This window comes from Corythoichthys intestinalis, chromosome 16 (genome assembly GCF_030265065.1).
Source record: "Corythoichthys intestinalis isolate RoL2023-P3 chromosome 16, ASM3026506v1, whole genome shotgun sequence".
Classification (NCBI taxonomy): domain Eukaryota; kingdom Metazoa; phylum Chordata; class Actinopteri; order Syngnathiformes; family Syngnathidae; genus Corythoichthys; species Corythoichthys intestinalis.
The window spans coordinates 9065370-9092679 of NC_080410.1; the positions used below are offsets into that span (position 1 = coordinate 9065370).

At 38.1% G+C, this 27310-nt stretch overlaps 1 protein-coding gene across 1 annotated transcript; it reads left to right on the forward strand.

Annotated features, from left to right (window-relative positions):
- The first annotated feature begins 262 nt into the window (after window positions 1-262).
- On the forward strand, window positions 263-26106 carry nubp1 (nucleotide binding protein 1 (MinD homolog, E. coli)). Its single transcript, XM_057817724.1, has 10 exons — window positions 263-322; window positions 4901-5005; window positions 11380-11513; window positions 11598-11666; window positions 11823-11855; window positions 14270-14360; window positions 14493-14647; window positions 22914-23024; window positions 23334-23520; window positions 25778-26106. Exons 1-10 carry the CDS (start codon window positions 292-294, stop codon window positions 25828-25830), a joined length of 969 nt encoding a protein of 322 aa, XP_057673707.1. The 5' UTR covers window positions 263-291; the 3' UTR covers window positions 25831-26106.
- Window positions 26107-27310: the final 1204 nt, after the last annotated feature.

Below are 27310 nucleotides of genomic sequence, written 5' to 3' on the forward strand. Positions count from 1 at the left end.
CGTGGCACAGCATAGAAGCAACACTGTCGCCATCTAGTGGAGAGATGATGTCAAATACTGTCGTTATCCTAAATTCAATGCACACCACACAGGTGTGCGCAGTGATTTATTGCATAATTTTTGCTATAAAACAAAACAAAACAAAACAAAACAAAAAAAAGCATGTCCATCATTTTGTTGTTGTTTTTGTTTTAAAATATCACTTATTCTTGCTCAAGTGATTTGCGTCAGCCTGATATAACATCCGGAACCTTCAATGGGGGGAACTTTTAATAGTCGGACACAAAAAGAATGGACGACGTACCAGCGAACGCAAATGAGCGTAAGTTTTTACACTTATATCAACATTTAAATCAAACTTTAACTACAAAAAGTGAAAACACGAAGTTTAATTTTATGTTTGATTTCTATGTAGTGATATGTAAATTTTTACTGGCCTTACTGCGTCATACCCTGACGCACCTGACTTTCCAGTGAATTGAGTTGTCTATGCAGACGCGATGTTCAAATAAAATCATTTTAGAGGCAACTATTAACGTTATAACCTTAACCGTGTGTAGGGTATTTGTTTGTTGACCAAGAAGAACATAGTAAAATTGCTGAGTCACAGTGACACAACTTTCCGTTTGATAAGGAGATATGGAGATATTAAATATGTGCATTTAATACGTAAAACAAGCTACCTCAATTTCAAAACGAACACTCCGTGTAGGTTATAAATTGCTATTTTTTTCCCTTAATGTATACATGGCTGTAACTATTTCAGGATGTCGTGACCGACCAGTAATATTTTCAACTTGATATGAATGCAAAAATAACAATAACCCAACTCGATGGCATTTTCGATACATTTGCTTTTTCAAAGTTATTTTTTATTAACTCTTTCAGTGTCATTGACGGCAATAGACGTATAGTCATGTAGCGCTTAATTCAAATAATTAAATTTTAACTCTTTAAATGAGTATATAACTAATAGACGGCCAGTCCATTAGAACGGGAAGGGTTGGCAGAGAATGAACAAACGTGCCGCCAATGACAGCCAATGAGTTAACAAAGAAACGTCCTCCAATATTAACAAGAGTAGTGCAAAATCAAATTCACTCCGCAAGAATACATTTCTGGTGACTGGTGGTCGTGCAAAAACAAATAACTGAGTATCGTTACTTTTGCAATCAAATATGGTATCCAGATACATTTCAGTATCAATACTTTGATACTTTTGAAAGTTCTAGTCGTGACTTGTATTTACAGTGCTGGCCAAAAGTATTGGCACCCCTGCAATTCTGTCGGATAATGCTCAATTTCTCCCAGAAAATGATTGCAGTTACAAATGCTTTTGTTGAAATATCCTCATTTATTTTGCTTACAATGAAAAAAAATACAAAAGAGAATGAAAAAAAAATTAAATCATTATCATTATACACAAAACTCTAAAAATGGGCCCGAGTATTGGCACCCTCAGCCTAATACTAGGTAGCACAACCTTTAGACGAAATAAATGCGAACAACCTTCCGGTATCCATCAATGACATTCTTACTAGAGGTGTGCAAAATTTCCGATTCTTAGATTATTCGCGATTCGGCCGTGGAAGATTCGAGAACGATTCACAAACATCCAAATTCCGATTATTGAAATATGCCAAGTAAAGCGGAAGTACAACACACTCAGCGCGCCGCGCGGTCAATGAGGAACGGCGCGAGAGTAGCTAAACATCATGCTTCTCTCTCTCGGGTAATGCCAATGCTCAACTCACGCCACGAGATAAAAAAAAAACACAACAACATACCTGACTGCTGCCAAAAAGCTGCTGCAAAGTACATCCACATAATGTTACGGTAGATATCATTTATATAGGACTAGATGCATTACAGATTCGGTAGCGTTAGCAGCACACCTACAAAAAGCTAGATGCGGGCGTTAGTAAGTGGCCGCCATCTTAAAGCAGTACACTTCCCTGCAAGGCTGTTGAGCGAACCTTCCAAACAAACCTAATTAACTTTTTATCTAAAATACTCCTAAATCGGTAAAATATTGACTTGAATCTATCTTTAAAATTGTTTTAAAACTTTCACATGTCAAAAGTAGACAAAAGGGAAATTATGGAATAAAGGGAGCAATTTTAACAACTTTAACGGTTGATTCACAACATTAAATTAATTGAATGTAGTTTAAAGCTGCTGATACAGAATGGGAACTGGAGTTTTTTATTTACTGTTATTTTTGTATATTTGTTTACTGCTATATGTTAACTTGATACTGAAATAGTAGTTTGGCTGAGAGTATTTTTGAACAATTTTGGAACTAATGTACAAAACATTTTTTTTTTTAATTTAAAAAAAAGGAGGGGGGTGCATCAATAATCATTTTATAATCGAATCGGAGCCTCTGAATCGTAATCGAATCGTTAGGTGCCCAAAGATTCCCAGCTCTAATTCTTACTATGCTCTGCTGGAATTTTAGACCATTCTTCTTTGGCCAACTGCTCCAGGTCTCTGAGATTTGAAGGGTGCCTTCTCCAAACTGCCATTTTCAGATCTCGCCACAGGTGGTCTATGGGATTCAGGTCTGGACTCATTGCTGGCCACTTTAGAAGTCTCCAGTGCTTTCACTCAAACCATTTCCTTGTGCTTTTTGAAGTGTGTTTTGGTTCATTGTCCTGCTGGAAGACCCATGACCTCTGAGGTAGACCTAGCTTTCTCACACTGGCCCCTACATTATGCTGCAAAATTTGTTGGTAGTCTTCAGACTTCATAATGCCGTGCACACGGTCAAGTAGTCCAGTGCCAGACGCAGCAAAGCAACCCCAAAACATAAGGGAAAACTACAACATGTTTGACTGTGGGGACTGTTGTTTTTTTCTTTGAAGGCCTTATTTTTTTCTGTCAACTCTTATGTTGATGCCTTTTCCCAAAAAGCTCTACTTATGTCTCATCTGACCGGAGAACATTCTTCCAAAACATTTTTGGCTTTCTCAGGTAAGTTTTGGCAAACTCCAGCCTGGCTTTTTTATGTCTCTGGGTCACAAGTGGGGTCTTTCTGGGTATCCTACCAGTCCCTTTTCATTCAGACGCCGACGGATAGTACGGGTTGACACTGTAATACCCTCGGACTGCAGGGCAGCTTGAACGGGTTTGGATGTTAATCGAGGTTCTTTATCCACCCTCCGCACAATCTTTCGTTGAAATCTCTCGTCAATTTTTTTTCTGTCCACATCTACGGAGGTTAGCCACAGTGCCATGGGCTTTACACTTATTGATGACTCTGCGTACGGTAGACACAGGAACATCCTGGTCTTTGGAGATGGACTTGTAGCCTTGAGATTGCCTATGCTTCCTCACAATTTTGCTTCTCAAGTCCTCGGACAGTTCTTTGGTCTTCTTTCTTTTCTCCATGCTCAATGTGGTACCACACAAGGACACAGGACAGAGGTTGAGGCAACTTAATCCATATTAACTGGCTGAAAGTCTGATTTAGTTATCGCCACCACCTGTTATAAGCCACAGGTAAGTAACAGGTGCTGGTTATTACACAAATTAGAGAACCATCACATGATTTTTCATAGGATGCCAATAGACCCTACTCACGTGACTTCACAGCCACGCCCCCGCGCCATGATGTCCGCATACTCGCCATAGAAATGCATTAGCGCTTCGTAAATTCTTCCTATTATTGCACGTTTTACTGCTCGTCAACATTAATACTCAAAATGGTGAAGTCGTGTGTGGCGGTCGGTTGCAAAAACAGAGAAGATAGACGGAGAGACTTGAATTTTTACCGTATTCCGAGAGACACGAAGAGGAGGCCGCGATTGACTGCTGCAATTCGACGAGACAACTGGGCTCCAAACGACTACCACAGATTATGTAGTAGTCATTTTATATCTGGTAAGATGCATTTAATATATATTTAGAGGGTTTCGGGCTGACAACCACAATTAAGATCATTGCTAGGCTAATCGCCGACAACATACACGTATGTATGTAGTGAGAGTGCTATCGCTAAACCATATAAACATTAAAAGCCCTAGCTCCATTGACAAATGACATGAAATACATTAGACTTGACAGTGGATGTTAGCAAGAACAAAAGATTTTCAATTGAAAATTTCGTAACTCACCTTCCGAGCACAAGATTCCTGCCGAATTTTCGTGTACGAGGACGTGTTTCACCTAACCAGCAACGTAGCATTTATAAGCCTCCAAGCTCTTAAAGTTTTTCAAACTTTCGTGAGAATAGGCTGATTTTGTGTGGGTATCAGATGTCAGGCGAAGCCAGCGGGTCGAAAAACATCGCTTTAGGCATCAAATACGGATCTGGCGAATGGATAAACTAAAGCTTTTCCACGTAACTCCTTTTATGCAACGGATCCAATGAGTTTACAGCGTCAGATAACACCGGGGCTTCCATGAATTGCTCTATAACTTGCTCGACTAATAGAAAACAATGAGAATAGGTCTGAAAAAGAGGTACAATATGGCGGCCGGAAACAGCGACACGCCCATTTTGTGACGTAGGTGAGTAGGGTCTATACCTTTGTCCGGTCCATTTTTGGAGTTTTTTTAAAAAAATGATAATGAGTTAATTTTTTTTCCCCCATTCCCTTTTGTGTTTTTTAATTGCAAGCAAAATAAATGAGGATATTACTACTGAAGCATTTGTAATTGCAATCATTTTCGGAGAGAAATTGAACATTATCTGACAGAATTGCAGGGGGGCTATACTTTTGGCCAGCACTGTATGACTTTCCTGCTGTGAATTTTCAATAATTGACAATGGGTTATGACTTTGTCGTTCTGATTAGAGAGTTTGCATTTTTCCCCAGATAATGTGGCAGTTTTCTGTTGGTCTAAAAAGAAACTCATGCATAAGGAGACTCATGACATGTTTTTAATCTTTCAGACTGTCCAGGTACCAGGAGTGAGCAGGCTGGGAAGTCTTCATCATGTCAGGGTTGTCCTAATCAGAAACTGTGTGCATCTGGCGCTACCAAGGCCCCAGATCCAGGTGCGGTCTGTTTTTTTTTTTTTTTTTTTTTAATATTCATCACCTCTGCTTTCTAATATGCATATGTGTGCTAAGGGAGTTCTAAAAAATCGATTATTCGATGCATTGCGATTCGAGACGTGACGATTCGATCATGATTCAGAAAGTTTAAAAAACGATGATTTTCTCTAATAACTTTATGACAGCCGCTTGTCGCCGAACGAAATTCAAGACACGTCTGCCGCCCGGATGCACGCACAACGTTATGATGGATGCTGCCGGTTACTGAGCGAGAGATATACTCCTTTTCAAAAGACTTGAAAATAAATTTGTGTATGAGACGGGCAGGGTCCTGGCGGTCGCGCTTCTGTGCGCAAGTTATTTTTTAGAGCGAGAGGGGAAGAGAGATGGTTCGTTGCTCCTTGTCTTTCAGTTGTCCAGCAGTAGGTTCAAGTTGTGTTAATTGGAAAAAGCCCTTAGTGTTTTGCTAAGTCCCGTGTCCGTCTATCAGAGATGAGTAGACCCTCTTGTACTGTTTAGCCTTTATTGTATAACACCATTTACCATTTGAGATGTTACTAGTTAGCGCCAAGCGCTATGCTAATTAGCCACTTCGCTAACATATATTTCAATGTCAAGTTGTTCGTTGTGTGGTAGGCCTGTTGCGATAACAAATTTTATTGGGTGATAAATTCTCTCATAAATTATTGCGATATGCAATATTATTGCGCCCTCCCCCCAAATTTTTTTAACCAATTTACAATAACGCAGTAAAAAAACAGTATATATTAATAATACTAAGTAATATTAAGTACGCCCATTTAAACGCAATAAACGTTAACTCTTAAATTAAAAAATACTTTTTAAGAAATCCCAACTAAAAACAATAGACCATGCCTCTTTTTAGTAAAAGACAACAATATCAATACTGCACAGAAACGCAGAATTAATAAAATGTCTTTTTCAAGGAAAGATAAAATTGCACTTCAATAAGTTAAGCATTTAGGCACAGAGGTATAAAGTTGTAGTAACAAAAAAACAATTGCACTTCAATAGCAGAGAAAAATAGATTAATTAAGTCGCAGTAACAAAAATTTGGCTTCAACAAGGCTAGGTTCATACTGCAGGTCTTAATGCACAAATCCGATTTTTTGTCACGTCTGGTTTTTTGGCGTGCCCTTTCCGACTGCCTTTGTCCATGGAGCCCGTTCAAGTATCACGCATACGCACTAATTCGCAGTCCGAGATGCGCTCAGCAAAGTGACCATATGCGCAGAAGCATAAAAACAAATGACACATGCTAGCTTTATGTCATTCCAGGGTGATCATATTTTGATTTCCAAAAAGAGGACACAAATAACAGACATTAATAATCCCCGTTTAGTCCTATATTCAAAGTAGTGCTGCAACGATTAATCGATTAACTCGAGTATTCGATTAGAAAAAAATATTCAAAAATAAATACAAAATACATTTTGCTGCTTCGAGTATTCGTTTAATTAAAGTGATGTTATAATGGTTTATTTTGAAAGTGTTTGCATTTAGTTTAATTGATTTGGGTGGATACACTGCCTTCTAGTCGGCCTCAATTCACATGGCTGAATCCAGGTGCTCCCTGTTAAGACCAACATAAATTTTTTTTGAGCTAATGTTTTTTTTTTTTTTTTTTTTTTTTTATGCATTTGTAATTTAGTTTAACCCTTGAGAGTCGAAGGACGCGCCGGCGCGTCCTCAGCGCACGTCGTCTTTGAAGCGCCCTCACGTTTTAATTACGTCACCCACATGCCGATGGTTGGTCTCTTTTTAAAGTGCGGAAGTTGCGGTTTACTCTCGTTATTATTTGAAGTCAATCGACCAACTAAAACGTGAAATATTGTCATTTAAGTTTTATAGTTTTATTGTCCTCTCAAAAAAACATTAAAACGCTGCATGGATCATTTGTTTATGTCTATATTTCCATCATTTCTTGTCCTTTTTCAAAACGGAAGCTCCATAAAAAAAACACAAATCAAACGAACCCTTTCGAAGTCACGGTGGAAGCACAAAATGCGTTTTTTTAATAAATATAACTGCCGTGCGAGGTTCCACCGAACGAGAGGGAGGAGTGTTCTGAAGCAGCGAGGTGGCGAGCGACGGCCGTTTGGATCGAGTAGCGACTTTGTGTGACTTTGAGAATGAACGGAAAACTAAATTTAGCGCAAGCAATTGTGCTTTTTGATCAACTTGAGGAAGAGGATGGTCCAAATTCGTCATCGTCTTCTTCGGAAGAGTCCTCGAGTGAAGATAGTGACGGATTTGAACACGTGGGTGACGCCATCGACGAGCAGAGGTAAGCAAACGCACTTTTTTTTTTAATGCTGAAAAAGTTTCTTTTGATATTGCAAGACAAAGTTAATTTTGATGCAATATAAGTGTGTGTTTGTGTATATAATAATAAAATGTGCATATCAGATCAAAGTCGTACGTGCACTGTGTGTATCCAAGGCAGGAATTTATAATTGTGGTGATCTTCTTTCTATAGACCCTACCCACGTGACGTCACAACTCCGCTCTCCTGACTGGTGCCGCCCAATTGTCCGTCAACACATCGTGTTGACCTGTTACGGCTACGTACATACCTCCTATTTACGGCGTGTTTTTCTGCTCGTTAACATTAATAATCAAAATGGTGAAGGCGTGTGTGGCGGTCGGTTGCAATAACAGAGAAGATAGACGGAGAGACTTGAAGTTCTACCGGATTCCGAGAGACACTGAGAGGAGAGAGCGAGATGGGCTGCTGCAATTCGACGAGAAAACTGGGCTCCAAACGATTACCACAGATTATGTAGAAGTCATTTTATATCTGGTAAGATGCATTTAATATATATTTAGAGGGTTTTGGGCTGACAACCACAATTAAGATCATTGCTAGGCTAATCGCCGACAACATACACGTATGTATGTAGTGAGAGTGCTATCGCTAAACCATATAAACATTAAAAGCCCTAGCTCCATTGACAAATGACATGAAATACATTAGACTTGACAGTGGATGTTAGCAAGAACAAAAGATTTTGAATTGTAAATTTCGTAACTCACCTTTCCAAGCACAAGATAGATTCCTGCCGAATTTTCATGGACGAGGACCTGTTTCACCCAACCAGCAACGAAGTATTTATAAGCCTCCAAGCTCTTAAAGTTTTTCAAACTTTCGTGAGAATAGGCTGATTTTGTGTGGACAAGATAATTGTAAATATCAGCGTAGCAGATGTCAGGCAGACAGGGCGAAGACAGTGGGTCGAAAAACATCGATTTGGGCATCAAATATGGATCTGGCGACTGTATAGAACGGAGCTTTTCCACATAACGCCTTTTATGCAACACATCCAGTGAGTTTACGGCATCAGAAAGCACCGGGTCTTCCATGAAATGCATTTTAAATTCCTCGATCAATTGAAACCAATGCTAATACAGAGACAAAATGACGGACAAGTGGGCGGAACCATACAGCGAGCACGTGGTTTTGTGACGTCGGTGGGTAGGGTATATATGAAGATTAGGGATGTAGCACATATTCAGCTATGGTATTCTTTCTATTGTCATACATATAGATTTGCATTATTATTTATTGCTGTATGTATTTTTATTTTATACTTTATCATTTTCATAAATACTGACTTTTTTTTCATGTACATTTATAGTGACAATGGAAGTAAAGTGAAATGAAAATGGAAGGGTGGAAAGAGGACCGACACCCCATGGAAGTGTGGGCTGTGTGATGTCGCCCTGTGTCGAATTCCAGGACGAAACTGCTTTTCGGAGTGGCATGCCTGAAAAAAATTTAACTTGTTTATTGTAAATATTTTTGAAAATACTTTTTTTCCCCCAATGTTATATATATATTTTTTTTCCCACAATCAGTCTTCTCAATTTGTGTATATAAATGTGTGTTCAAGAAGCTTGATTGTGTGTACATAGTTTTCATCGGGTGATGGGCCGCAATACCTAAACTCATAAAGAGATGGCCTCTAAACACTTTTTGTGTTAGATGGTATATATTTTTTCACTGTTCGGTCTGCTGTATATAACCTGTTTTGACTAGAGCATGTATAAAGGCAAAAAAACGCCTATGGCTATATCTGTTGTTAATGTTGAATTGTCAAATATAAGACTATTTATTCTAAATTTTTTTGGTTGAATGTTCATCCTAACATGTTGAATAAATATTACAAAGTTTCAAAACGGTTCGTTACGCATGTTTGGTTGTCAATTGGACATCAATATTAAAAATTTTGACAAAACGATTTTGGAATTTTTGGTCTTTTTGGGCCCAAAATGTTGATTTATAATTGGTCAGTGAAGGAAACAACAGTTTGGACATGAAGTTCAAGGTGTCACAAAAAAAGGGACCAAACCAGGCCATCGTAAACAATTCTTTCTTTGAGATATAAAGGCAACTTCAAAGGCATGCAAAATCAGACAAAATAGGCCCAGACCTTAAAGGGTTAAAGGTATATTTAGCCTATTTTTGTGGGAATATGTGTCTGAGCCATTGGGAATATGTGTCTGAGCCATTTATTAAGAGCATTGTAAAAAAGTTTATAGCATTTTATAGAATTTAAACCAGCGGACTTTTGCGATGTAAATTAACCAATTTTTGCAAATTTTGTTGTACGTAGATCCTCATTGATTTTTTTTTTTTTTTTTTTAAATATCGTTTGAGGCTCAGCTCAGGTAATTCAATTTTTCATGTTGCTTATCCGATTATTCGATTATTCGAACTAATGGTTTATCGATTTATCGATTACTAAAATAATCGATAGCTGCAGCCCTAATTCAAAGTTTATATGGACTGATAGAACGCATACACGCACACACATAAGCCTTGACTTTTGTGCGTGACATGTCGTGGGTGTGTCAATTTGCCCCGTCTCGGCCATGTAAGCAATACTGAAATATTGCTCATTCTGCGCATAGAATTAAAATGAAAAAAAAATTTTATGACCGTGTTCAAGCCCGTTTCGTGCATAAAAGCAGAGTTCAAGCTAGAAGCTAATGCACAGCTACATCGGGTGGGGACGGGATTTAATAAACCCAAGCTTCTCCTGTCAGCCCTTGTCTTTTCTTCGGGTTAACTAATCTTATCGCAATGCTATCTTGTAACTGTCAATGATACCGATGATGATGACAATAAACAACAACATCGCTCCCGTCCTGCCTGCCGCTTTCGCTTTGCTGATATCATTGCTGCATGAATTCCGATTCGGGAGACTTTTCTGGGAAAATGTGATCCAGATCGGATTTAGACCACATACGAAAGTGACCCATATTGGATTTGGAATGGTCCACTTCTATGCGAGTTGTCAAGTTCAGGCCGTCAAGCTAATGCCTCGCTCGAGTCGGAAAAACACAAAAAAATCTCATTCATTCATTAAGACCTGTAGTATGAACATAGCCTTAGGCTAGGTTCAAATGTGTAAAACGAACATACCCAGAAGTCAATAAAACGGAGTGAATCCTCATCACAGCATATTGCTCTGTTGGTAACAAGGAAGCTGAACTTTTAAGAGCATGTGCTCCACACATCCGCTGCACGCGCACGCACGTACGCACGCACGTGAGGCGATAGATCGCAGTGGGAAAATTACCGCCTTCATTTTCATTTACCGTGCGATAAATGGAATTATTGCATATTGTGACAGGCTTATTGTTTGGTGGTGTACGTAAATTACTCCAGATAGAGAACGTTTAAAACCAGGATTAAGTACAGAGGTAACACTACAAACATGTGAAATAGTACAGAAATCTGTGAAAACAAAGTATATTGGTTATGGTCTTATTTTTAAAGCCACTTTGTTTCCAGAAAATATGGAATTCATTCCACCAGTGTAAATTTTATTGTATTGTTGAGAGAAATAAGTACTGCCTTTGAAACAGCTAATGTTTTTGCACCTTCTTGTGAAAAAGAGTATCTCAAGGTCAGCTGTCTGTTGTATGGGCATGTTGAGAAATAAGTACTGCCTTTAAAATGGTTAATGTTTTTGCACTTTCTTGTGAGAAAAAAAAGCCGTTTAAGGGGATTTTTTGTTGTTGTATGGGCATGTTTCCATTGTTCCTGTTGAATCATTAGGGTATTTTAAATAAATAATAGACATAAATGTATTTGGCTACTTTATTAATTAGTAATGTACGATGCCTCGATAATTGTGATAACTGTGATCATCGTCAACACCGTGATCATCGTTTAATAATCGAATCGTAGCATTCTGAATTGTAATCGAATCATGAGGTGCCTAAGATGGAACACCCCTAATGTGTACACTGTGTGTGCATTACATTTAAGCTTGATACAAAATATATTTCAACTAACCAAACGTATCTTGTTTTCTTCCATTCACACCTTTTGGCCTCTGTAGCAATTAAAGAAATAGGATCAAAACTGTCCATGGTCAAACACAAGATCCTGGTGCTGTCTGGGAAAGGAGGCGTGGGGAAGAGTACGTTCAGTGCTCACCTGGCACACGCCTTGGCAAATGATGAGACCAAGGAGGTAATGTTTATTTTTGGACCTTGCATAGCTAAGCAAAAATTATGGAAAAGATGTGACGGTGTTCTCTGCCTTCTTGGATTGTAGGTTGCTCTTTTGGATGTCGACATTTGTGGTCCATCCATTCCTAGAATCATGGGTTTGGAGGGAGAGCAAGTAAGTAATGATTAGTTTTACCAAGAATGCAAATACTATAGCATGAAGAAATTCTTTGCTTTGAATGTCGATAATATTTTGGTATTGATCCAAATCGGTATTAATTTGTATTATTTTCCATTAGGGCCAGTAAGTGATTTATTTCCCTGTCCTTAGGTACACCAGAGCGGATCGGGCTGGTCCCCTGTGGTGAGTCACTTTAGACAACGAGTACAATTCAATATAGTCACTGCTGTTTAATTCAGTACATTGGGCTCCTCTGAGATCCAATACAAGAGGTTATATCACATTTTCTGCCTTTACAAACATAGTCATAATTAGTTAGTAATGTTGGGAATCATACTTTAAAAAAAATAATTAGTTACAGTTACAAATTACCTCTCCCAAAAGTAATAGTTATTAACTCGGTTACCTCATTTTAAGAGTAATTAGTTACTCAGCAAAGTAACTGACTTTACTTTTCATCTTTTAAACATTATTACATTACACAGTCTAAATAACATCTTTCACATTAAAGATGTTGATATTAACTGATAGACGAATAAAAACTACAAACAGTATTTTAGAGCATTTGTTAATTATTTGGATCAAATATATTGTACTCTGTTGACCCTTTAACACCTAAGCCTATTTTGGCCGAATTTGCATGCATTTGATGTTGCCTTTATATTTCAAAGGAAAAAAAGTTTACAATGGCCAAGTTGGGTCCCTTTTTTCAGGACACCTTTAACTTCATGTCCAAACTGTTGTTTTCTTCACTGACCAATTATAATCCACATTTTGGACCCAAAAAGACAAAAAATCCCAAAACCTTTTTCAAAATTTGTAATGTTGTTGTCCCATTGACAACCAAACATGCTCGTCCAACCGTTTTGAAGTTGAATATCTATTCAACTTGTTAGGATAAACATTCAATAGAAAAAAATAACATTGAATAGTTTTATGTGGGCAATTCAACACAAACAGCAGGTATGGTCATAGGCGTTTTTGGCCTTTACACATACTATGGTCAAAACAGGTTATATACAGTGCAAAATAGTGAGAAAAAAGATTATATATATCATCTAACCAACAAAGGGTTTGGAGGATATCTTTTTTTTAAGTTAGGTGTTGTACCCATCACCTTATCAAAAGTATATACGTACATGCAATCAAGCTTCTCAAACAAAGCTTCACGAACACACATCTACATAAAATTGAAAAGATTATAGTGAAGAAAAAATATATATAACATTGAAAAAAAGTATTTTAAAAAATATTGACAAGTAGTTCAGTTCAATTGCAGGCATGCGACCCAATAAAGTTTTTTTTTTTTTTTTTTGCGCACTCAATAAAGCTGCTTCTTGAACAGGTCACGGAGCTGCGTCACACACAATGTTACACAGCCTACTCTTTTGCCGTTTGCGCGCTGCTGTCACTTCTACTCGCCGAGATGGCGACTCATCCAAAGAAAACAACGACAAATACGGCTCATCTTCTTCCTTGAGTTAAAGAAATAATGCATTATCTTGCGCTAAATGTGGTTTTAGATTCATTCTGCACGTTTCAAAGGCACTCGCTCAAACCAACGGGGCGTTGCTTGCTTCGTATGCCTCGCGTTCATTCGGAAATTTATTAAAAATGATCACATTCGGTTCGTCCTTCTTGACATCACAACGGCTCATGGGATATGTAGTCTTTTTTGCTGCTTTCGGTTTTGAAAAAGGACAAGAAATGGAAATATGGAGATAGATACATGGTCCATGCAGCGTTTTAATGCATATTTATGAGTGCAATAAAAATATAAAAATCAAATGACATTATCTCCCGTTTTTCTTGGTCGATTGACTTCAAATAAAAACTGGTGTAGACATCAACTTCCGCACTTTCAAATGAGACCAACCAGAGGCACGTGGGTGACGTAATTACAGCGTGACGAAGCTTCAAAGATGATATGCGTAAACGCGTCGCTGCCGACACGTTCGGTGTTAAAGGGTTAAGAAAACACAAATGTAAACTGACCAATAACCCGTGTAAATCTCTGAAACTGTATGTAAGGCCTACTGCACAATAAGCAAAACACTATCCCTAAATATCCCGTAAAGTAACAATATTAAATACAATTAAAGTATGAGAACGCTACCTTTGAAATTCCCTGGCCCGTCACCATTATCACTGTCTTGTTGTGTTTGCCAGAGCATGCAGTAAAGCAGGGCATGATCCGCTCACCAAGCCAATCATCATCACGTTTGCAACGGCGTCAACACCCCCTTCTCTCCTCCCCCCTCCCGTTCTGCTCTCTCCAGGCAGGCAGCTGATATGTGACAAAATCAGACAACTCGTGCTTCATTCAACCAAATTGTAGTAATGCGCCCCTTCACATTCTCAGGAACGGTAACGGCATTGCAAAGATGGGAAAGTAATTAATTAGATTACCCACTACTGAAAAAAATAACGCCGTTAGAAACGCTGTTATACTCTTACAACACTGGTATAATGAATTAAGACCTCCCCATCAGTGTCAACTGTCAACCAAACTTTTAGATTGAGCTCTTCTCCCAGTTCTCATTTGATTAGATCGTCCAGCCGAACCTGATTGTTTCTGTCTTGTGCCCATGTCTCAGTATGTGGAAGACAACCTAGCTGTCATGTCTATTGGCTTCCTCCTCAGCAGTCCTGATGATGCTGTAATCTGGAGAGGCCCCAAGAAAAATGGTACATTCTACATACCGTGTATACTGTATATATGCAACAGGGATGTGAATATTAGTTTTTATGTAATGTATTATATAAAGGATCAAAGGGGTACTTTATGAGTGTTACAGTAGGTCTGATTTGCAATTCCAGGAATGATCAAACAGTTTCTGAGGGATGTGGATTGGGGGGAACTGGATTACCTGGTAATTGACACACCCCCTGGCACTTCTGACGAGCACCTGTCAGTTGTACAGTACCTAAGCTCAACCCATGTGGACGGAGCTGTCATAATCACCACACCACAGGTAAAAACAAGGACAGTACACTACCACTGATAAGAGCTGTCTTAGAAAGTAAACATGCAGTATAATGTGCAAAAATGCCGCTACTTACTACTGTTGTAACAATACTAAAATTTTCAACTCTATATATCAAAACAAAAAAAAAATGCTCGATACCGTTTTCCACACTACATAAATAAAACCCCCAAATGAAATGTCATTTTTTTATAACTCTTCTAGTGCTACTGACGATTATAGACTTCCAATCACGTGGCATCCGATCATCCTTCTGCTGTGAATTGAAGTGAGTTTGTCACTAGTAGACGTCCAATCCATTTGAAGCGGAAAGGCTTGCAGCAAATGAACATTTGTGCCTTCATTCGTTGCTAGCCCTTCCACTTCAAATGGATTGGATCTCTAGCGCTGTTAATGTCAACCAATGAATTAAAACAGCATTTGTTGCTCGTCTCATCCATTTGGACTGGGAGGGGCGGATTAATAAATTTTCAATTCATCAGAAGTGATCCGTAAATGCCCAAAAGCCAACAGAAATTACCTGAAATGAAAAGGAAATGATCCAAAATGTACAGGAAGTGACCCCAAAATCAATACGAAGTGATGCGTAAGTACCCCAAAATTAACAAGAAAGTGGCCGAAAAAATTACTCATTTGCCATTAGGGGTGTGACAAAATATCGAAATGGTGATATATCGTGATACTTTGTATCCCAAAAGGTTATCGATATGCTCCTGCAAGAATCGAGATATCGTTTTAAAAAGGTGTCAATGTCTTAAAAAAAAAAAAAAAAAAAAAAAAAAGAGGAACCAACCATACCATAATAGTGTTTCAGTTAACTCTAAGGCTGCCTTGACGGTGCTTAACACCCAATCCGTTTAGAAACCAGAGCATTCACAGTCATTCTGTCAGATTTTCAGGGCATTCATAGGTCACATGCTGTTCATTTTAGGGCATTTCCAGGTCATTTCCTGTTGCGTTTGAGTCACTGCCTATTCATTTGGGTGATTCCCAGGTCACTTCCTGTTCTGAAACACAAAATGAACAGGAAGTGAACCATAAAATACCCCAAAATCAACAGGAAGTACCGTATTTTTTGGACTATAAGTCGCAATTTTTTTTCATAGTTTGGCTGGGGGTGCGACTTGTACTCTGGAGCGATTTATGTGTGAAATTATTAACACATTATCATATCATTTCACATGTGTTTTGGAGTGACACAGATGGTTTTTTAAACTTGTTAGCATGTTCTTTCTGCTATAGTTATTTGAATAACTCTTGATACCAGTACGTACCGGCCACGTTCGCATTCCGCTGTTCATGCATCATGTAACATTATTATACTGTACACTTATTCAGCTTGTTGTTCTCTATTGTATTTGTAATTTAAATTGCCTTTTAAAACGACATTTCTGTTCTATGTGTTGTACTTTATCAAGTTAATTTTCCCCAAAAATACGATTTATACTCCGGTGCGACTTATATATGTTTTTTTCCTCTTCGTTGGGCATTTTATGGCTGTTGCGACTTATACTCAGGTGCGACTTATAGTCCCAAAAATACGGTAACTGAAAATCAACAGGTAAATGACCTAAAATGGCCCAAGATTACCTCATTGCCTGACATTGGCTGCTACTGACGGCCATAGACGTTCAATCCGTTTGAAGTGGGAGGGATGGCAGCAAATGTTCATTCGCTGCTACCCACCCAGTTCAAATGGATTGGATGTCTACTAGTGATAAACTCATTCCAATTCACAGCAGAAGCTCGTTTTTCTCTTTATTAGTTGTTTTTAGAATATCCTAGAATGATTTCCTGCTCAATGTATCGATAATCGTTGTATCGCTGTATCGTCAGATCGTTATCGTGAGCTTTGTATCGCAAACCGTATCGTATCGTGAGATATCAAGGGGTTCCCACTCCTATTTGCCATTGACAATTATAGATATTCAATTCATTTAAACTGGGTCAACTGGCTGTGAAAGCTCATTTTTGATGGAGCTAGACGTCCAGTTAATTCGTCCTCTCCCAGTCAAAATGAATGGGATGTTTAGCGTCGTCAATGGCAGTCACTGAGTACATACTACGTACACCTAGCAGGGTTTTTTTTTTTTTTAAACCGAGGATCCTGTCATAATACGTCGGGGAATTCATTTAAACTGGGACGACTAGCTGTGAAAGCTCGTTTTTGATGGCGCTAGACGTCTATGGAGGTAGATTTGTGTCTTTATTATTAAATTTAAAAAAAAAAAAGTTGCTTCAGTCAAATAAAAAGTTGCTTCAATCAAAATATACATTTTCAATCGAAGAAAACGTCACTTCAATAAAAAAAAATGTGAATGCAAAAATAAAATTGAAACTCAAAAAAATATATTTGAAAACTATTTTTGATTGAATTTTTTTTGGGGGGGGGGGTTTAAGTCGGGTTTTTTTTTATTGAAACACCATTTTTGATTGAAGTCATGTAATTTTGCGTTTGGACCACATTTTGGCTAGGACGTTTGTGTCTTCATTATTCAATCAAAAAATAAGTTGCTTCAAACAAAAAAATATATATTTTCAAAAGAAAAATCACTTCAATCAAAAATTTTAAAAAATTCAATCGTAGAAAAAAAGGTTTGAATGTGAAAAAATATTTGAGACTCAGAAATTCGCATTTGAACACTTTATTTTTCATTCAAACTGTTTTCTTTGATTGAAACAATCCTTTTTGTGTTTGAGCCATATTAGGGGTAGGGCATTTGTGTCTAAATCATTCAATCGCAATAAAAGTTGCTTTAATCAAAAAACTTACTTTTAATCAAAGAAAAAAATCATTTGCAAAAATATATATTTTTTATTTGAAATATATATATTTTTTATTGAAGTGTCCCTTTTTTTGAAAAGCAAAAAGTTTTAAACTTTTTTTTTGTTTTTTGTTTTTTGAAGTGGAAAAAGTTTTTAAGGCACTTTTTTTCGATTGAATCATTTTGACACAAAGATTCAACTTCAACACTAGTTCCGGTGTGTTTGAGTGGCAGCTGATTACGCCAATGGCATAAAAGTATGAAGCAAGAATAATGGCCACCAGGGCTCCATCCAGCCATCGGAGTGTCCTGGAGTCCAAGCCGAATATAGGGCACCGGTACGGGGGTGTGACATCGGCATTTCACCGGAGTACCCGCGACGGCATTAAGACCTGTAGTATGAACGTAGCCTTAAAGAGCATATGACACGAGAAAAAAAGTCTAAAATGTCATTATTATGTGAATTAGAATCATATTTTGAGACGATTCGACTATATACAACAATTTAGCAAAGCACAGATGACGAGAAATTAGTCTTTTAATCTGCTGGTTAGCCACGCCTACCATTATAGGGCTTTAGCGTCCCCAACAGGTGGATGACGTCAGCGGTAGACTTGGCTCATCGATTTTACTATTCAGCCCATTGAGGGGAAATTATTCAGAACGAGGAAAACGCGACGAAGAAAGCCGCAAAATGTCATTGTTTCAGTCTCTCTACTCCAATATTTTTACAGGATATTCTTTTTACCCAAGTATTTTTCCCCAATAGCTATATAAATGGCTTGAGAAGGACCAGTCAGCCCGTTGAGGGGGAACTATTCACAACGAGGAAACCGCGACGAAGAGAGCGGCAAAATGTCATTGTTTCTGTCTCTTTACTTCAATATTTTTACAGGATACTCTTTTTATCCAAGTATTTTCCCCAATTGCTAAATAAATGGCATGGTCATGACAAATAACAGTCTTGTGCTGAATGGAATATGAAATAATAAAAATGCATTTATTCAGGACGACATGGCAAAATTAGTCCATAATGGTCAAAACTGTCGACTTCACCTTTACTGTCGCACCTCCCGAACGATATTTTATGACACCTAAATCTGACATATGTCATTTCCCTTCCCCGGCTTCGGAGAATGTAAACAAACCAGAAGGCGTGACAGCTAGCCGACATGCTAACCCGAACCGAGTGATGTTTCAAAGTCTTCAAAGCGGAAAATCACACATAGCTATCCTGGATTATTTGACATGACGACCTGGTTGTCGAATGTCTTAGTGGATCGGCAAACCGCCCGGCGGAGAGCAATTTACAGTTCGTTCCCCGGAGGAGGGTGGCTGGAGCTAACGCAGCTAACGTGCTGCTGCTAATGCATTAGGAGAGCTTTTTACATGCCTATCAATGATCAAACGTAAGTAGTCCTTCATTTAAAGGAAGTTTGTAGTGTTTACTTTGTAATCGCTGTATTCGTATTTGACATAATACAAAACAAGATGTTTACTCACTTCATCGTAAGTCCAATGGTCCCACAGTAAATATCCACGGTGAATGGGAACCTTTTGAAATTCCAAAAAGGCGCATACGCCTCTCCCTCATACAGAATGATTTTTCCGTAGCCGTTTGGCTGGCGTGATGCGAAAAATAAACGTATTAATCCGCAAAATCAGCTGAATCCTTCGTCCTCATACACAACAGTACACTGTAGCGTGAAGAGGACGTCTTCTACCGTACACGTCACAGCGCCCTCCTCCTTAATGCAAGACCGAAGCCGGAAGTCACTCATTTTCCTGGCGCGGGATTCAAAAAACTAAATAAATGTAGCGATCGCTTCCACACACATCCAAGCGGTCCATCTCATTCAGGAGCATAAAATACCGCGTGTATTATGAAATAAACATGCTTTTTCGTGTCACAGGCACTTTAATGCACAAATCCGATTTTTTCGTGTTTTTCCGACTCGAGTGAGGCATTAACTTGACGGTCTGAACATGACAAGTCGCATAGAACTGGACCATTTCAAATCCGATCTGGGTCACTTTCGTATGTGGTTCAAATCCGATCTGGGCCACATTTTTCCAGACTGTCGCGGCGGTCTGTACTGTCCAGTCTCTCAAATCGGAATTCATGCAGCAATTACGTCATCAAAAAGTGAGAGAGACGCCACGGTAGCGGTGCAGCTGTGCGTTATTAGCGCCTAGCTTGCCTTGAACACGGATTTTTAGGAAGGGTCGGACTTGACAACAGTCATAAAAAAAATAAAAATGGGTTGAGGATAAGCCTGAGAATGATCGGTTTTCTGTCTGCTCCATATAAGCAATATTTCAACATTGCTTACACGGCCTAGAGTCGGGGCAAACTGCACGTATGTGTGTGTGACATGCACGGACAGTGCGTGCATGTTATCGATCCATATACTTTGAATATAAGCCTAAACTGGGATTATTTATGTCTGTTATTTGTGTCCTCTTTTTAAAAAGCAAAATATGATATCCCTGGAATGAAGGATGACAGCCAGCATGTGTGGTCATTTGTTTTGATGCTTCTGCGCATGCGGGTCGTCTTGCTCAGCGCTTGTCGGACTGCGAATTAGTGCGCGTGCGTAATACTTGAATGGTGTCAATGGACAAAGGCAGTCTGAACGGGCACGCCAAAAAAACAGATATGACAAAAAATCGGATTCGTGCATTAAGACCTGTAGTATGAACGTAGCCAATGTGGTCCAAATGCAAAATTACATGACTTCAATCAAAAATGCTGTTTCAATCCAAAAAAAAAAAAAACTTGACTTAAAAAAAAAAAAAAAAAAAAAATCCAATCAAAGAAAGTTTCCAAATATATTTTTTTGAGTTTCAAATTTATTTTTGTATTCAAACATTTTTTTTTTTTATTGAAGTGACGTTTTCTTCGATTGAAAATATATATTTTGATTGAAGCAAGTTTTTATTTAATTGAAGGAACTTTTTTTTTTTTTTTTTTGAATAAAAAAGACACAAATCTACCTCCATAGAAGTCCAGTTAATTCGTCCTCTCCCAGTCAAAATGAATGGGATGTTTAGCGCCGTCAATGGCAGTCACTGAGAACATGTCTACGTACACTTAGCAGGATTTTTTTAAAACCGAGGATCCTGTCATAGTGCGTCGTGGAAAAAATAATTACGTCCACACCAGCACGTCTGTAGAAAAAAAGAAGAAAAAAAAAACTTCCACTGTCAACCGCATTCATTCGTTTTTAACTACATTCATAACAATGGGTGAAAAATAATTGTCCGTAATACCCCCAGCCTTCGCATGTGTTCTTCAATATGAAGCACTGCAAAAGTTTGTAAATAAATGGAAGCAAAAAAAGCACCTGTCTAATTTACTCCAAATGTGAACATTGGTCTTGCTAGCCTGTCGCGATAACAAATTTTAGTGTGCGATAATTATTCTCATAAATTATTGCGATATGCGATATTATTGCGCCCCCCAATTTTTTTTAACCAATTTACAATAAAACAGTGCGAATACAGTATATATTAATAGATCAAGTACACCCATTTAAACATGATAAATATTTACTCTTAAATTCAAATATACTTTTTAAGAAATCACAACTAAAAACAATAGACCCTGCCTCTTAAGTAAAAAACAACAATATTGATACCGCACAGAAACACAGAATAAATAAAATGTGTTTAAAAAAAAAAAATGCACTTAATAACTTAAGCATTTTGGAAAATGAAAACATTTCCCGTCATAGCTTCTGCAATGGTGTTCCATAGGGATGCAACGATACAGTTAAGTCATGGTTCGGTACGAATTTTGATACGGGGGACACGATTTTCGATCCGATTCAATACATTTAATGCTCTGTAAAAAAAAAAAAAACAATTGTTTTTTTTTTTTTTTTTTTTTTTTTTTTTTTTTTTTTTTTTTTTTTTTTTTTTTTTTTTTTGCTAACGAGCAAAAATTAAATTGCCATCATATAAACATGCATTTTAGTGCATAATATTTACGTGCTTACTTCTTACTGATATGAAAAAAAATTGTATAAAAGTGCTGAGAACAATCTTTACTGTTTGTAAAGTGAGGCAGGGCACACCGTTGATTGCTACAGCTCTCTTAGCAGCTAGGTTTACTACATGAGCAAGACATCCTATTTATGGTCCGAATCCATCTGTGTCACGTACTGAATTAACAATATTTGCAACATTATCTATAGTAACTGGTATGGATTGATTTGGCCATCTTAACCTCATGTGACAAATGACAGTTTAGAATTCATCGATGTAGTATATGGACTACATGTCCCATAATCACTCTGGGCTCACGTAGCCAATGGCATGGGACGTAGCACATCTAGTTTGCCATTTCATGATATCTAGTGTGTGCGCGCAACCGCGCATTAAAAAAGCTAGCAAGCGCCGCTGAAGTCACGTCTGCTCATTACTACACAACACCAGCATATGACAGCTTTCATAAACAGGACGAGTTTGAAGCACAGCGCTCTTAATTTCATTCAGCTGTTCGTTGTCAAAGTGAGGTTATTCGTAGCAGCCAAGTCGGTAACAATGTTTTGGCGGACTTCGTTGTAAATATCCAGCGTTGTGCCGAAAAATAGCCGCCCCGTGTGAAATGTCACTCCTGACGGGAGCGCCCACACGTCAACAACACCGGCGCGCCATAGATGGTCCACAGTCACTCCGGAGCACTGACGCGGCCGGTATACGTTGAACAATAGGATATAATGGGAACGATTGGCTCTGGCGCTAGTTTTTGCCGGACCTGGAACGAAGATGCATTTTGCGCAGTTGGTAACAAACTTTTAACAGCACGTCTGTCGCACGCGCGCACACACGTGCACGCGAGGCGATAAATCGCAGCGGAAAAATTACCGCCTTCATTTTTATATATCGCGCGATAAATGGAATTATTGCATATTGCGACAGGCTTAGGTCTTGCGTATGATGTAGGGATGTTTGTTGCATTTAGTAACTTTTCTACTGTTAAATCTTCGCTTATCAGTGTCCACATGATGGCGCCACAAACGCAGTATTCGCAAATCTTCACTCTGAAGTTTTTAAGAACCCACGTTTAAATGTGCATGTCCGTGTGGATGATATGCCAAACCGTAGAAAAAGTGTTCTTTTTGCCAACTATCCTGCTACGTGTAGACATGGCCTGAGTTAAAGGAAAATGCAAAATATCATCCATTACTATCAAGAGTAGTGTAAAATCAAATTTACTCCATGACAATAAATTTCTGCTGACCTGTGATAGTGCAAAAACGAATTCATGAGTATCGATACTTTTGCTATGGAATATCGTGTCTGGAATTTTGGATACAACCTTTCAGTAATGATATTTTGATAGTTTTCGATACGTTTGACAATCCTGGCTTCTACTACAGAAATACGAACTAACTAAGAAATAAGAACTGTGTTGGCCTGTTGGTCTGTAAACATATGTCTGAAGTCATTTTAACAGTAAATCATATGCTCACGTGCTATAGGAGGTGTCCTTGCAAGACGTTCGAAAAGAAATCCGCTTCTGTCAGAAGGTTAAACTACCAATTATCGGAGTGGTGGAAAACATGAGTGGCTTTGTGTGTCCAAATTGCAAGGTGAGTGGGGATAAAAACTGCTAACAAATGTGACACAAGTTTTTATAACACTAAACACCACCCTATACTATAGATGAGTGAGCAAAATGTAACTTGAAAGAAATTATAAACAGATTATCTTTTTTTTTTTTTTTTTTAAACACTTAACTATTACAAGAATGCTTTTAAACAATTTGCCATAACACCTTTTAGATCATAAAGCAAAGTGACCAAAATGGGAAATTGCATTTACTGTTCGTACTTACTGTTAAAGGATCTCAAAAGTTTAAAATCCACACATAATAGTTTTTGTCTTATTATGTCTTTTAGAACACATCTCAGATCTTCCCTCCTACTAGTGGGGGTGCTGAGACGATGTGTGCTAACCTAAATCTGCCATTGCTTGGTAAAGTGCCTCTCGATCCAAGGATAGCCAAAAGCTGCGATGAAGGAAAGTCTTTCCTCAACGCGATACCGGACTCTCCTGCTGCTGAAGTCTACAAAAGAATTGTGCAGAGTAAGTCTATTCAAACTCAGTAGTTTTTATTTCATTTAAATATATTAAAAAGTACACACAGGTTTTCAGTTTATGGGTTATTGCAGTCAACCAGACATTAGCTGATTCCTGTTATACTAATTGCATTACTAGATATAATAACTTTGTCTATAACCTCAAAAAGTTGACATTAATGCATTGGCTGCCATTGGCGGTGATAGACGTCCAATTAATTTGGACTGGGAGGGCCAAATGAACAAATGTTCATTCACTCCTCTTAGTCAAAGTGGATTGGACGTCTATCGCCGTGAATGTCAGTGAAATACTATAATCACTCATTGCCAGCCATCCCTGTTGAAATGGATTTAATGTCTACTACTGTTAAAGACAGTGAATGAGTTAAGATAAAAATAAATAACTCTAAATGAGTAATAAGGAAACTAATTTTAAATAAGTAAACATTAAAAAGAAATATCAATGATGACATCCCCTGATTTTCATATATTACACGGACGACTGATAAAGGGATACTGTTGAACTCCTCATCTAACGATTGATTGTTGTAAGTTTACTGCTGCCATCTTAGTGACTTTAAGGCCAGGTTCATACTGCAGGTCTTAATGCACAAATCCGATTCGTGTTTTTCCGACTTCAGTGAGCATTAACTTGACGGTCTAAACGGGACAAGTAGCATATATGATCATTTCAAATCCGATCTAGGTCACTTTCATATGTGGTTTTAAATCCGATCTGGGCCATATTTTTCCAGAATGTGGCTGCGGTCTGAACTCTTAAGTAGTGCTGCAACGATTAATCAATTAACTCAAGTAATTCAATTAGAAAAAAGCTTCGAATCAAATTTTGCTGCTTTGATAATTTTTTTAATTAGAGTAGCGTAATGGTTTGTTATGAAAGTGTTGCATTTAGTTTTATTGATTTGGGTGGATACACAGCCCTCTAGTTGCAATAGTGAATATTTCATAACTCATCTAGAATGGCTGAATTCAGATGCTCCTTCAGGTCTGTTTGAGCTCTTATGTTTAGTTATGCATTGTAATTTTTAGAGAAGCTTTTTGTGGGTATATGTGTTTGAACAATTTGTTAAGAAAAAAAAATGCATGCATTTTATAGCATTTAAGCTAAAGGTCCGACATTTTCTGCGTGTTAGCCAATTGTTCTTTGGTTGGACTTAGATCCTTATTTATTTTTTAATACCGTTTAAGGCGAAGTTCTGGTATGTTATTTTTAAATGCATTGCTCTTGAGAAATGATAGCGCAATTCTGAATAGAAACACTAAGGTATTTTAATTTATATCAGCATTTAATGCTCCGTTGAAAGTGCGATCATAGCAAGCCAAAATAAATGTCATTGCAGGCGTAAACACTTGTTTCTTTGTTTACATCACCTTAAATGTATTCTGCAACGCACTAAATGTTTGTAATCCAATTATTCAAACGAACTAATTGATAGATTAATCGATTACCTGAATAATCGATAGCTGCAGCCCTACTGTAAAGTCTTCCCAATTGGAATGTGGGCGACTGATGATGACGTTAATTTGTATTGCTTAGCAATGGGTTATTCACGCGATGAAATAGCACGGGAAATAAAAACAAACATGGAGGGTGGCTGTGCAAGGATTCGACTACTTCCGTGGCTCGAAAGTTTCCACATAAATCCATAGAGATTATGCTAGCATATGTTGGCACTTCTTTCTTGTGACATGTTTTTCTACATCTGTTTATGAGTGTCACTTTCCTCCGTGCCATTTTGTGACACATCTATTACTGGTCTTCTACCCATGGGTGACTTTTCGGGCCACGATTGAAAACTGTAGTGTAAATTGGCATGCAAAAAGACCAGACATGACACAAAAAGTCAGATTTGTGCATTAAGACCTGCTGTATGAACCTAGCCTAGGTGAACTCATTGCAAGATATTAAAATGGCATTGGTCTCTCTTAAGTCGACGGAAAAAGGAGCTGGAGCTGAGATGGGGACATTATTACTCTTCTTGCTCTTAATTATGCTGCATCTCTTTCAGGAGACAAACGCTGTCTATGTTTGAGTGCAATGTGACACTTCACTGAATGCGTCTAATGCTAGATTCAGACTCACCTGCTCGGTAAAAATCCAATCAAAATGATCGCTTGAAAATCGGCGATATATCAGAGCAATGCGGTGCAATATAGAGGTGTACTGTATTGTTTGTGTTAGAATATATGTTTCATTGTTATAAAAGGTTAACCAAATGTCACTTTCCTTTTTATCTTATCAGGCATCAAGGACTATTGTTACGACCAAGCTCCAGATGAGCAAGAAAATGCTTGAAGCTGCTTTTATGGCAGTTTTCCCAAGTAAAGGCATGATTCCATTTTGAAACACACCTCAAGTAGGAAAGACTACTTAATGTTATCAACCAGCCACCAAGTGGTTCTTTGTTGAAATGTGCAGGTTTTCATTTCATTCCCTTTCACAACAGTATTGTTGAGTCAGAAAATAAATCTTTAAATGAAAATCGTTTTAATAATGTGGTTTCAATTGTTACTTTGTAATGGTATATCTTGCTCAAAAATAAAGGGAACATTTGGAAACATCAGTGCACCCTTCATTTTTTTTTTATCCTCACAGGGTTGCTGGAGCCCATGCCAGCTATTATGACAGGAGGCAGGGTACACACAGAATTGGTTGCCAGCCAATCAGTGGGCACATATTGACAACCTTTCACACTCACTATCAAACCCAGGGAAAATGTAGAGTGTTGAATCTGCCAACCATGCATCGTTTTGGGACATTGGAGGAATCTGGAGAACCTTAAGAAAACCCATGCAGGCATGGAGAAAACATGCAAACACCACACGCGAAGACCGGAGCCCAGGACTGAACCTTTTGATCTCAGACCAGTGAGGCGGACGTGCTAACCACTTGTCCCTGGATCATAAGATGATATTTAAAACACACATATCCACATAGGTTTTGACAATATATCAGTATGGGCATAGACTTTGTATCCCAATAGGCTATTGATATTCTTCTGCTTAGAATCAATATATCATTTTAAATAAAACAACCCAAGAGGGTGCTATCGAAATTTTCCGCTAGACAAAAAATTTCCACAAGAAGTGTATGTTAACTCATTAACTGCCATTGATAGCACTATATGACCAATTTATTTTTACTGAGGAGAGGCAAATACCGGTATTCGTTTCTTCAACATTGCTGTATTTACAGATATGCTGCACTGCAATATTCTCAATCTTTGAGGAGGACACGTTTTGTTGGATGGTCACTCAAAAGTGCCAAAAATAAATTAAGAAGTTAGTATTTTTTTTCAGTTCATTAGTTGTAAATTCATTTGTCGGCCTTCGTATTGATAATTGTATTGCCATATCATGATATAATCATTATCGCAAGCCTTGTATCAAAAGTCCTATCCCATCGTTAGGCACCCAGAGGAGTGTATCTGGTTTGTGTATCTGTACATGTGTACAAATATGAAGTTGTACTTTTTACTCCAATACTTTTAGCTGCATTAAACATTTTTTTTTTTCCTCATAGTGAATAGATATTTTCGTTTTCATGCCTCCGACGCATTGATAAGCCCCGCACAACTACTGTATACCGTAATTGAGCACTAGGGGCAGCAACGTGAATACAAGCAAGACTAGGCAGGTGAACAAGATATTGACCAATAAAACCAACAGTGAGCGCAGCGCACGTCCAGATAAGTGCTGCGCACTCTTGTACAGTAGGTGGCGGTGTGCACCTGATAGTTGCTTGAAATCTGCCATTAGGATAAATTTTGGAGTTT